This window comes from Chiloscyllium punctatum, chromosome 30 (genome assembly GCF_047496795.1).
Source record: "Chiloscyllium punctatum isolate Juve2018m chromosome 30, sChiPun1.3, whole genome shotgun sequence".
In the NCBI taxonomy this organism is placed as follows: domain Eukaryota; kingdom Metazoa; phylum Chordata; class Chondrichthyes; order Orectolobiformes; family Hemiscylliidae; genus Chiloscyllium; species Chiloscyllium punctatum.
In genome coordinates this window covers 53,668,164-53,681,976 of record NC_092768.1, presented here as the reverse complement: position 1 = coordinate 53,681,976, position 13,813 = coordinate 53,668,164, and the positions used below count along the sequence as shown (strand labels likewise).

Sequence of the window (13,813 nt, the reverse complement as noted above, 5' to 3'; positions counted from 1 at the left end):
CACAAATCAGAAACACTGACAAAAAGAAAACATTCGCAAATTTACAAAAGTAACAAACTCAAAAATTGATCACGGTGAGTATCAGAATCAAAAACTGTTTACAGGAAGTAGAATGATACTGGAGAATTAGAAGCACCTTGGCTCAGTGGTTACCACTGCTGCCTCACAGCACCAGGGTCCCAGGTTCGATTCCAGCCTTGGGTGACTGTCTGAGTGGAGTTTGCACACTCTCCCTGCGGGTTTCCTCAGGGTGCTCTGGTTTCCTCCCACAATCCAAAGATGTGCAGGTCAGGTGAATTGGCCCATGCTAAATTGCCCATAGTGTTAGGTGCATTAGTCAGAGGGGAAATGGGTCTGGATGGGTTACTCTTCGGAGGGTCGGTGTGGACTTGTTGGGCCTTAGGGCTTGTAGGGAATCTAATCTAATATGACACTCTAATTCAAAAAGGGAGACAAGAAATATGTCACTGAGTCATAGAATCATAGTTATGAAAGCCTGTTTTCACAGAATCCCTACACTGTGGAAGCAGCCATTCAGCCCACTGAGTTCACATTGGCCCTCACAGCAGCATCCCACTCTAAATCCCATAAACCAGTATTCCTCACTTGGCTAATACACTCACCCTGGACGCTATGGACAATTTTGCATAGCCAATCCAACAAACTAGAACATCTTTGGATTGTGGAAGGAATTCACACAGATAGTCATCCAAGGCGAAAATTGAACCCAGGTCCCTGGTGCTGCGAGGCTTAATGAGTACTTTACATCAATATTCACCAAGGAGAAGGACTTGACAAATGTTGAGGTTAGGGATATATGTTTGATTACTCAAGGTCAAGTCAGCATAAGAAGGGAGGAAGTGTTGGGTAGTCTAAAAGGCATTAAGGTGGACAACAAGGCCCCAGGCCCAGATGAGATCTATGCCAGGTTACTGAGGGAAGCGACGGGGAAATAACTGGGGCCTTAACAGATATCTTTGCAGCATCCTTGAACACAGGTGAGGTACTGGAGGACTGGAGAATTCCTAATGTAGTCCCCTTGTCTAAGAAGGGTTGCAGGGATAATCCAAGTAATTATAGGCCTGTGAGCCTGATGTCAGTGGTAGGGAAGCTGCTAGAAAAGATACTGAGGGACAGGACCGATTCCCATTTGGAAGAAAATGGGCTTAACGGTGACAGGCAGCATGGTTTTTTTGCAGGGAACTTACCAACTTAATAGAATTCTTTGAGGAAGTGACAAAGTTGATTGATGAGGAAAGGGCTGTAGATGTCATATACATGGACCATAGTAAGGCATTTGATAAGGTTCCCCATGATAGGCTGATGGAGAAGGCGAAGTCGCATGGGGTCCAGGGTGTACTAGCGAGATGAATAGAGAACTGGCTGGGCAACAAGAGACAGAGGATAGTAGTAGAAGGGAGTTTCTCAAAATGTCGAACTGTGACCAGTGGTGTTCCACAGGGACCCAGGTTGGGACCCCCGTTGTTTTTTTTATATACAGAGCTGATCTGGAGGAAGGTATAGGTGGTCTGATTAGCAAGTCTGCAGATGACACGAAGATTGGTGGAGTAGCAGATAGTGAAGGGGACTGTCAGAGAATGTTGTAGAATATAAATAAATTGGAGAGTTGGGCAGAGGGATAGCAGGTGGAGTTCAATCCAGGCAAATGCGAGCTGATGCATTTCGGAAGATCCAAAAGTGAACTCCCGAACAACCTCGATTATCTGAACAGCAATAATCAGAATTTTGGATTATCGAAACAAGATCTCGAGGTCCCGTAAAAACATTACATCAAAGAGGTGTTACCGACACTGGTGCGACGGTCGCGTCTTTTGTTCACAATGATTAGAAGTGAATTTGAATTATCTGTACTGAAGAACACGTGAAAACGCTGGCAAACACAAAGAAACACAAGCACCTCAAGCAACAGCGATTGGATTTTTTTTAATGTAAGGGTTAGTTACACAGCCCTTTTCTAAAGTAAGTGTTTTATTCCCTTCACTTTACTGGGCAGTTCATGAAAAAAACGGGCAGAGAAAGTAAATACATGAGCAAGGCAGTGCTTCTGTCTTTCTATCGTGACGTTGAGTTCAGTGGAAACTGACAAATGTTCTTGAGATTTTAGAAACTGTTCAGGACCTTGTTTAATGCTTGGATTTCCATATTTATGTGATGGTGAGGGTTTAATCCTTCTCAGTTTAACCAGACTTGTGTAACATGCTCCTCGCAGCATGGAGTGTTGCTCTAGTAATATTTTCTGCCGCTAAAATACCAAGATACTTCTGAACAATAAAAGATAAAAACCTGCAATTTGCAGAATTCAAAGATTCATTTGCATAGCAGACTCATCAAAACTGTAGATTGAAACAAACTCTCTGGTAGAGCACAGCATTAGATCCTCAAATCTCCTCCAGAAATACATAGAGTGCTGAAGGAATATGTGAGGATTTGGCCTCCACCTCAATGAATTTTATTTACATTAAAAGTGATTTTATTTGTAAAAAATCATGAATTTTTAAGGAATATCCAGTGTTTGTAACACATTTTATCAATTGAATGAAATAAAAACTCCCTAAACAAGATTTTTCACATTCAGTATGGCTTCTTGGTATATGATCAGATCAGTTACCCAAACAAAATACTCCCCGCCTGTCTCGTTCAGATAATTGAGGCTGTATATGGTAAATAGAAAAGCCCTGGGGAAAATTGATGTACAGAGAGATCTGGGTGCTCAGGCACATCATACCCTGAAGGTCACAATGCAGATCCTTCATCGAACAGGGTATTGAGTACAAGAGTTGGCAGGTCATGTTGCAGTTGTCTAGGACTTTGGTTCAGCCACATTTGGAATACTGTGTACAGTTCTGGTCGCCACATTACCAAAAGGATGTGGATGCTTTGGAGAGGGTGCAGAGGAGGTTCACCAGGATGATGCCTAGTATGGAGGGTGCTAGCTATGAGGAGAGGTTGACAGGGAGGATAGAAAGAAACGTTTTCCCAGAGTCAGGGACTCAATTATTAGGGGTCACAAGTTCAAGGTGAAAGAGGAAAAGTTTAAGAGACGTGCATAGTAAGTTCTTTACACATAGGGTGGTGGGTACCAGTGGAGGTGGTAGAGGTGGGCACGGTAGCATCATTTAAGATGTATCTAGACAGATACATGAATGGGCAGGGAGCAGAGGGATATAGACCCTTTGAATATAGGTGGCAGGTTTAGATAGAGGTTTAGATTGGTGCAGGCTTGGAGGGCTGAAGGGCCTGTTCCTATGCTGTAATTTACTTTGTTCTTTGTTTTTTAAGGTAGCAGTGCTAACCACTGTGCTACCCCTGATAAAGACTTTGTCAAATACTCTTAGAGAAAATAAAAGTAATTATGGTGAACAAGATATTGGAACAGAAATCCTGTCAAAGAGAAGAGCAGAACGTCTTCAAGACAAACATACCTGGAAGAAGTTAAAGGTCACACAACACCAGGTTACATTGGAAGCACTAGCTTTCGAGGCACTGCCTCTTCATCAGGTGGTTGTGAAACAGAACCATAACACACAGAATGTATAGCAAAAGGGTTACAGTGTCAAGGAGCTGTAATGATATATTAAACAAATATCGATTATGTCTTTCATCTTTTAGAATGGGATATGCTAGTTTCGGTTCTTTAATATGTAAATCCCAGAACTCCCTTTAAGTTACATTCTCAAGATAACTTTGGCTTTTCTAACAATAGGTGCCGTCTCAGCTCAGACAATGCCTTAAAGGTGTTAAAGGACATTAAAGTCTGTCTGTGTCCCAATGTTGAGTCAGACTGGTTCTCTTTCTGAAGTGGGACTCTCAGAATCTTACATGGATTCATGCAGTTTTTGAGCAAATTAAATTTAATTCTGCAAATACAAATTTTTTATATGTGTGCACGTGCAGGAGGCACAGCGTGAGTGTGTGCATGTGAGTGCGCACATGTGGGTGTGAGGGCATGGAAGAGTGTGTGTATAAGCTTGGTCAAGTACGTGTGGGAATTTGAACAAAGAAAATTTAAGCCCAGGAACAGGCCCTTTGGCCCTTCAAGCCTGAGCCGATCCAAACCTACTGTCTAAACCTGTCAGTCAATTCCTAAGCATCTGTATCCCTCTGCTCCCCACCTAATCATGGATCTGTCCAGACGCATCTTAAATGAATCTACCGTGCCTGCTTCTACCACCTCTGTGTTCCAGGTGCCCCCCACCCTCTGTGTGAAGTACTTGCCGCGTGTATCCCCCTTAAACTTTCCACCTCTCACCTTGAAAGCATGACCTCTCGTTATTGAATCCTTCACCCTGGGAAAAAGCTTGTCTCTATCCACCCTTCATGATTTTGTAAACCTCAATCATGTCCCCCCTCAATCTCCTTTTTTCCTCACTGAAAATAAACCTAACCTACTCAACCTCTCGTCACAGCAACATCCTTGTGATGAGATATAAGCCTGTGACAGGGTGCCTGCAAGGGTGTGAGCACGCTAAACGCCTTCTTCAAAGTTCTTTTGTACCTTCCTATATACTTCAAGGGCTTCATCAGTTCCCATCCCACTAGACCTTACATAGGCTGCCTTTTCCTTTCTAACATCCCTGGTCATCCACGGTTCATGGAACTGGCGATACCCACCCTTCATTCTCGCAGGAATGTGCCGCTCCTGAACTGTTACCAACTGCTGTTTGAATTTCTCCCACATGTCCGACGTATATTTACTCTCAAGCACTCGCCTCCAATCAAAATTCTCCAGTTCCTGTTTAATATTGTGGTTGTTTGCGTTTCCTCCATTTAAAACCTTCGCCTGAGGGCTGCTGTTATCCCAATCCATGAGCATCTTAAAACCCATGGTATTATGGTCACTACTTCCAAAACGCAGCACCATTTAAATTTCATTCACCGGGCTGGCTGATTTCCCAAAACTAGGTCCAGTATAATCCCTTCCCTGACTGGACTGCTTACATATTGTGTCAAGAATCTCTCCTAAACGGTGCTTACAAATCCCTAAGATTCGGTCTCACAGCGCTCCATCTCTCATGGGACAATTTAAGTACAGGTGCGAAAAGCTCTCTTGGATGCACTTTACAAATTCCCCTAATTTACCTAATTCTTTCACACTGATGTAATTCCAGTTAATGTTAACAAAGTTGAAATCCCTAACAGTAATAACCATGTCTATCTACATATCTGCTCCTTTATCTTCTATTGACTATTGGAAGGCTGATAGTGTATTCCCAACAAATTGATTTTTTAAAAAATTCTAACTTCTAAACAGATGGTCTCATTTGAAGAGCCTTCTAGGACATCTCCCTCATTGCAGCAGTGATGGTCACCTTTACTGATTATGTGATGGCATCATCTCTCTTATGCCCTACCCGTGACCACACTTGAAATGTCTATACTCTGGAATGTTGACCTACCAGTCCTGCCCTTCTTTCAACCACGTCTCAATTGCTGCAACAGTATCATCTCCCCTCAAGCTGATCATTCCACTTAGTTATTCAGCCTTATCAGTCCCGCTACTTGTATTCAAAAAGATACAATTTCACTTTCCTGTTCTCCCAAGTGCCTAATATGTCCCATGTTTTCTCGTTCTGATGGATTTCCTTATTCTCCAAATTCCTGTTGTACGACCTCATTTCTTTGTTTCTTTTGCATGTCATCTGTGCAGACGTGTAGCACAACTATGGCCAACTCACCCTCCCCTTCAGAATGTCCTGAAGCACTCTGAGACATCCCTGAACCTGGCACTAGGGAGGCATAATGCCATGCTTTTTTGCAGCCACAGAGCCATCCGTCAGTTTCCCTTACAAATGAGTCCCTAAAAAGTAAAGCTGTCCCTCCTATGTAGCAGGAAGAACTCTGGTGCTAAACACTTGGCTGTTATAGCCTTCCCCTGAGAATTCAACCCCAACAGTAACCAATACTGTTTCTGTTTGAAAAAAAGATGGCCACAGGGAAAGCCTGCACTTCCTGTTCACACCTGCTCATTCTCCTGATGGTCACCCGAAGCCTTTCTGCCTGTGTAGTTCTTCCTTGAGATATGATCAGCTCACTAATTGTCCTGTCCACGACATCCTCAGTGTCATGAATGCCCCTAGGATCATTTGGTTAGATGGGCTGATCATGGCAGATGGAAGAGACACTGATAAGCATGATGTTGTGCACTTATAACAAGACAAGGGAGTGCTCACTGAATGGAGGACACCAGGAAGCTCAGAACAACTGATGGATTACAGGGTATTTGTCCACAAGTCCCTGGAGCCAGTTGGAGAGCTCAATAGGTTCATCAAGAAAACATATGGGGCACTTTCCTTTATCATTTGTCCCATAGATAATCAGAGCAGAGTAGAGCTGCACAGGATTTTGGTTATGCCATAGCTGGAGTACTGTGCGCATTTTTGTTCACCATGCTATTGGTACAATGTGATTGTTCCGAATGGGTGCAGAGGAGATTCACCAGTAGGTTGCCCGGCTTGGAGCCATTTAGCTATAAGTGAGACTGGGTAAGCTCAGGTTCTTTTCTTTAGAGCAAACATGACTGAAGGAGGATATGCTCCAGTTATGTAGTTGAAGTAGTAGTTGAAAGGTTAACAACAGTGGTCATAATTTTAATGTGAAAGGTGGGAAGTTTAGAGATGGTTTGAGTTTTCTTTCATCTAGATAATGATGGGAATCTAGAATATATATCATGGCAGAAATCCTCACAATCTGTAAAAATAAATGCTTGCATGGGATCACTTGAAAAGTCAACCAATTCAAGGCTACTGACCAAGTGCTGGAAAGTGGGACTCATGTAGACTCAAGAGGTTTTTTTTGTGTGATTGCAGGCTTGGATAGGCCAAAGAGGTTCTTCAGCAGTGTATGAACGCATTCAGACAATGATCACAGGAACATACTGTTGACAATGTACACAGGTATTGCTGTAAAGTAAAAGCTACACTTAGAAATTGGGTTCTCCCAAGCAAGTTAGTTAGTATATGGCCATTCTATCATGCCTCTAGTAATCATAGATAGAGTCAATAGCCAGAGACTTTTCCCCAGAGCAGGATTGACTGGTATGAGGAGTCATAGTTTGAAGATATTAGGAGGAAGATATAAAGGAGACGTCAGAGGTAGGTTCTTTACGCAGAGAGTTGTGAATGCATGGAATGCGTTGCCAGCAGTGGTGGTGGAAGCAGCGTCATTCGGGACATTTAAGTGACTGCTGGACATGCACATGGATAGCAGTGAGTTGATGGATGTGTAGGTTAAGTTATTATATTTTATGTTAGGCTTAAACCTCGGCACAACATCATGGGCCAAAGGGCCTGTTCTGTGCTGCACTTTTCTATGTTCTATGTAATGTAAACACAGAATGAACATAATGTCACACTCAGATCTTCCAAGGCCAAATCATTGGGAGCACATTCAAATTGATTAGCTTAAGGAATCTCATATTTTCATATTTGCATAAATGTGACATTTTTAGCAGCTGTACACAGTGAGAAAGGCACAGTGACTGTCTATTTCCATGCTAGTCCTCAAACACACACTGATAATAGTGATGTGCTCATGCCTCAGTTCACAAAGTGAGAGTCTAACACCAACGCAAAGTTCATTTTGCGGAGGTCACACTCCATCACCGATTTAATTGAAAGGCTCACAATTAAGCAAATATTACAGCGACGATCTCCCCTCAAACTGATTACAATGAATGGCTCACATTCATGAAATACCACAGTGATGGACCTCCCTTAAAGGTCACAGCAGAGAGTGTCATAAATCACAGACTGAACACAATGAGATACTCACTAATGTATTTATCATAGTGAGTAACTCATTTTCACAGCAATACATTCAAGGATGCACAAAAGCCTTAAACATGGATTCATATACATGACCATCACTGTGAGAGAGTCCCAAATGACTGTACAAAACATTGAGGGTCTCACAGGTACAAAGAGTTCTGTTGAGCTGCCATTACACTGAATGCATTCAAACACATATGCACACACATTTAGCAGCTGGTCAGGGTATGCATTGAGAATCAGAATGGTCTGAGTGTGGGCACTGACAAAGCCATTAATCAACATGAACCACTCACATACTGAATAATTTGATGAAATCTCACGTTCTGATGATCATTAATGAGTCCCATGCAAACAGCAGTGATCACAGGCACTCGTTGGCACAAATCATCAAAGCGAAAATTTGGAGGTCACAACCACCTGATGAAGGAACAGCACTCCGAAAGCTAGTGCTTCCAAATAAACCTTTTGGACTATAACCTGGTGTTGTGTGATTTTTAACATCAAAGTGCAGGTGTCTTGCTCACAACTGACCACAGTGGAGGACTAAAATTCAACACAATGAGGGGGGTGAAAGTGACATTGATTACATTTAATAATACATGCTTCCTCAAAGATGCCAGTGGGGAAAGAACAAATATTAACTATGCAAAGGAAATGTAGTTGTACTTGCATCACACTGAAGGACTTAGTCTGAAATAATGTTTTTCATGAGGGAGTTGCAGTCACCTATGTAATACAAATCTATAAGGGGCACTGACTAAAAGATGGATCACTGTAAGGGATGCATGGCCACAGTCTTAGCACGGTGAGCATGCAATCACACTCTTTTGTAAATTATTATAAAGATAGTGTATATTGACAGTGTTATATACTAATTAACCAAAGACAAGATAATAATACAGCTGTGGTCGGCAGCATGAAATCGATTTGTCTCCGAATAAATGACCAATAATGGGTGTAAAAGGTATTTTACCTGCCAACATGTCTGATTGTTTCTCAGCTAAATGAACAACTTGGAGCTGGGAGCAAAATATTGTCAGAGAAAAAAAAAGTGATTTTGCTCTCCAGCAGATCAAAAGCTCTGTCTTGGTCTCTGCTGTCAAACCAAATGTTGCGCTTGATGAAAACGAATTCATCTTTGCTTCATCCGTTGTTCTGACTTTTAACTGATTAGTTGGAACCTTTTTTAAAATTAATCAGAACACATGTCTCTTGCAATTCAGTGGTGTAAGTTCTGAATTGCAAGTGAAATGCAAATTTCTGAAAAAAATAAGAATTAAAAAGATCAATTCAGCAACAAGCAGCCCACTGAGCTGCCTTCTCTGCTTTTCTCCCCCAATGACTATTTTCTCCTGTGTCCTTGTGTTTGGAAGACAGAGTTTATAATGGAATTTGAACTTTAATTTGTAATTTTATTTGCAAATAGCTTGTAATTGTTTCCATAAATAAATGACTTGTAATAAATAGTCATTCTAGTCAAACGCAGAAACCCTCATAATTATCTTGATCTGAAATTTCCAGAACATATGGAAATATTATATGCTAACTTATAAAATATTTAAACTTTGTGAGGACTTTGGGAATAAGAGTGCTTTATTTTTAGTGCACCACCCTGGTGAGTCATGACACGATAAATTCCTATTCAAGACTGCATTGGGGATGTGATGGCCTAGCAGTATTATCGTTGGACTGTTTATCCAGAGACCCAGGTCATGTTCTGGGGAGCTGGGTTTAAATCCCGCCATGGCAGATGGTGGAATTTGAATTCCACAAAAATCTGGAATTAAGAATCTAATGATGACCATGAATCCATAGTTGAGGAAAACCCCATCTGATTCACTAATGTCCTTCAGGGGAGGAAACTGCCATCCTTAACTGGTCTGGCCTACATGTGACTCCAGACTCATAGAAATGTAGTTGACTCAAATCTGCCCTCTGGGAAATAAATGCTGGCCTAGCCAGCGATGTCCTCATCCCATGAATAAATTAAAAACAAAACTGTGAAGGGATAAAATAAGCATACAGCTTGGAAGCAAAACAAGGAAAAACATTTGTATTTGGTCACAGTGACAGACTGATACTTACACATTATCGACAGAGGGGATAATTTTGGGTTGCAGTTATAGGAAGCGATGATTACAGATATCCTGATGACAATCAGGATTAGATTTGATTCCCTGCAGTGTGGAAACAGGCCCTTTGGCCCAACAAGTCCACATTGACCCTCCGAAGAGTAACCCACCCAGACCCATTTCCCTCTGACTAATGCACCTAACACTATGGGCAATTTAGCATGGCCAATTCACCTAACCTGCACATCACTGGACTGTGGGAGGAAACCCCCACAAACATGGGGAGAATGTGCAAACTCCACGAGGCTGGAATCGAACCTGGGACCCTGGTGCTGTGAGGCATCAATGCCAGCCACTGAGCTCCATTACAATCACCTGATGATGAAGCGGCGCTTCGAAAGCTAGTGCTTCCAAATAAACCTGTTGGGCTCTTACCTGGTATTGTGTGATTTTTAACTTTGTACACCTCAGTCCAACACCAACATCTCCAAATCATGATTACAGTGTTAAATTCCCTTACCTGTACCTGGCAGACTGTGGTCTTTTCATCTACCAGTGAAGAAAAAAAAAGCCAATTAATAATTATAGATATATTCTTACAGTTAGTTTAACTAAACGTGACTTTTTTTGTTGTTGCAATGATCCCCTTTGCACACACACATCTGTGCTCATTCGAAGATGCCGACAGTGTGTCAGTAAGATTGAATCGGAGTGCTTTTTGGAGGCCTCTCTGTATATCTGTAAACATCTGTGTACACAAAGTGAGAAGGGGGCGGAGAGAAAGAGAGTTTCTTGTAGAATTACACCAATGTGCGTTTGCAAAGGATTTGGCTGTGATCCGAACCGGTGAACAAATCCAGGTTCCAGAAGGATCGAGGGTTAGTGCAAACAAAAACCTCTGTGCACTCTCAAGTGGCTAGCATAAGCAAGGTAAGCTTAAAGTCCTTCTCCTTTGCTTTAATCGCTCCAATTTGCTACAATCCTCCGACGTTATTTAGGCAAAATCGATTGCAGTCATGATCGACTGTTTGCAGTCTGTGTGGGGAATCACTGCTCCAATCTCTGATGTCAGGCGATCACCTTGAATGCCTCACAGATCTGACCAACAACAAAAAGAGAAGCTGCAATTTTGCAAGGAATAAGCAAAAGTTTATTTCCTTACAGTGGATTCCGTGTTACTGTTTAGCTAAGAAAACATTTTCGAAAATGGCAATGACTGGTTCAGGCTTGGAGGGCCGAAGGGCCTGTTCCTGGGCTGTAAATTTGTTCTTTGTAGAAGTTAGAATGAAGCTGATGGGGTTTGCAGCATTATCTTACTGAACCCTGGTGTGAGGGGGAGGGGGGGCGGTGCTAAGGCTGGTCCACGATGTTATTGGAGGGCCATAAGTACCTCACATGTTTACTGCAGGACAATGAGTTTACAAGGGATGATGGTAAATACTGCATGCTTAGTGCGTTACTGAAGGATGCAGTACTTAATGGTCATCTTTCAATATTCTGCAGGTTCTGGAAGAGTTCCCACAGATTGGGGGGTAGCTAATGTAATCCCTCTTGTTGAAAAAAATCAGGCAAAGTGAAAATCAGACCGTCAGCTTGATGTCAGTCCTGAGGAAAATGCAAGAGTGCATGATTAATAATACGGAAGTGGAGTACCTGGCAAACAATGGCACTGTGGGCAGCACAGCGCCAGGGACTCGTGTTCGATTCTTGAATTTACACATTCTCTCAGAGTTTGTGCTCTGGTTTCCTCCCACTATCCAAAGATATTAGATTCCCTTTGGCCCATCCAGTCCTCCAAAGAGTAACCCTCTGACTAACACACCCAACACTACGTGCAATTTAACACAGCCAATTCACCTTGCCTGCACATCTTTGTGACTGTGGGAGGAAACCCACGCAGACACAGGGAGAATGTGCAAGTTCCACACAGACAGTCACCCAAGGTTAGAATCAAACCTGGGACCCTGGTGCTGTGAGGCAGCAGTGCTAACCACTGAGCCACTGTGCCACCCATATGGTTAGGTGAATTGGCCATACTAAAATGCCCGCTGTGTTCAGGGATGTGTAGGATAGGTTAGTCTGGGTAAATGTAGAGTAATTGGCTGCGGGGGTGGGTCTGGGTGGATTATCTTTAGAGGATTGATGTGGACTGTTGGGCCAAACAGCCAGTTTCCACAGTGCAGGGATTCTATGAATGACAGGATTGACAGATGCATGAAGAGGGGAATCATGTTTGAGAAAGCTTTTGGACTTACTCGAGGGTGTAACCAAGTAGAGTTGGTGAAAGGCAGGCAAGGGATCTGGACTTGCAGAAGGTTTTCGACAAAGGCACACAGGAGAGATTAGCATGCTGAATGGGAGTAGGTGCAGTATAGTCACAGATTTAGAAAACTGGTTGATAGGCAGGAAATGAAGAGTAGAAATAAACAAGACTTTTGTTTTCAAATGGCAAGCAGTGATGAGTGGAGGCCTGCAGGAATCAGTGCAGGACATAAGTTACTCACAATATATATGAAAGATAGAGGTGATGGAACTACATGTAATACATTATCTTCACATTTACAGAAAACACAAAGCAGAGATGATTCAGAAAGATTTGAACAAGCCGTGCGGTTGGGCAAATAGGGGACAAATGCAGTAAAATGTAGATAAATGTGACCTTATCTATTTTAGAAGCAAAACAAGAAGGCATTATTATCACCTGAGTGGCTATAAAATAGAAGAGAATTGTGCAACAAGATCTGGGTGTTGTGGTACTTGACTCACACAAAAGTGTGCAGGTACATTAAGCAGTCAAAGACAACTGGTATGTTAGATTTCATAGTAAGTTTAGGAGCAGGGATGTCATGCTTAAACTACACCTTCAATTATAATTGCATTTTATCTTGATGAGAATATGATGCATTTTTGTTCTCTGAGGAAGGATGTTTTTGCGATAAAGCGAACGTAGCAAAAGTTTACCAGATTGATTCCTGTGTTGGCAGGATTTCCATATAAGGAGATGTTGGATCAGTTAGGATTAGATTTGCTGGAGTTCAGGAGAATGAAGGGGGATATCATTGAAAGTGATGCAGTTCTGGTCTCCCTCCCACAAAGGATGTTGTGAAACTTGAAAGGGTTCAGAAAAGATTTTCAAGGATGTTGCCAAGGATGGTGTTGTTTGAGTGAACCGAGAGGCTGAATAGACGGGTTTCCTAGGAATGTTGGAGGCTGAGGGATGACCTGAGACATTTGTAAAATCATAAAGTCATAGAGATGTGCAGCACGGAAATAGACTCTTCGGTCCAGCTCGTCCATGCCAACCAGATTTCCTAACCATTTGCCAGCACTTGGCCCATATTCTTCTCAACCCTTTCTACTCATATACCCATCTAGATACCTTTGAAATGTTGGCATTGTACTGGCCTGCACCACTTCCTCTGGCAGTTTATTCCATACACACACCACCCTCTGCGTGTAAAAGTTGTCTTGTAGGTCCCTTTTATAACTTTCCCCTCCCACCCTAAACCTATGCCCTCTAGTTCTGGACTCTCCCACCCCAGGGAAAAGACTTTGTCTATTTACCCAATCCCTGCCCGTCATGATTTTGTAAACCTATATAAGGTCACTCCTCAGCCTCTGATGCTCCAGGGAAAACAATCCTAGACCATTCAGTCTCTCCCTATAGCTCAAATCTTCCAACCATGGCAACATCCTTGTAATTTTTTTCTGAACCCTTTCAAGTTTCACAACATTTTTCCGAAAGGAAGGAGACCAGAATTGCACGCAATATTCCAACAGTGGCCTAACCAAAGTCCTGTAAACTGCAACATGACCTCCCAACTCCCGTACTCAATACTCTGACCAATAAAGGAAAGCATACCAAACACTTTCTTCATTGTCCTATCTACCTGCGACTCTGCTTTCAAAGAACGATGAACCTGCACTCCAAGATCTATTTGTTCAGCAACA

At 42.4% G+C, this 13,813-nt stretch overlaps 1 protein-coding gene across 1 annotated transcript in view; it reads right to left on the bottom strand.

Moving 5' to 3' along the window:
- The window catches only part of LOC140455036 (protein phosphatase 1 regulatory subunit 1A-like), a 72,049-nt gene that overhangs the window by 20,945 nt on the left and 37,291 nt on the right, over positions 1–13,813 (bottom strand). Inside the window, exon 3 of the mRNA XM_072549708.1 lies at positions 10,383–10,411. Coding sequence (XP_072405809.1) covers positions 10,383–10,411 — 29 coding nt within the window. The remainder of the gene's footprint in view (positions 1–10,382; positions 10,412–13,813) is intronic.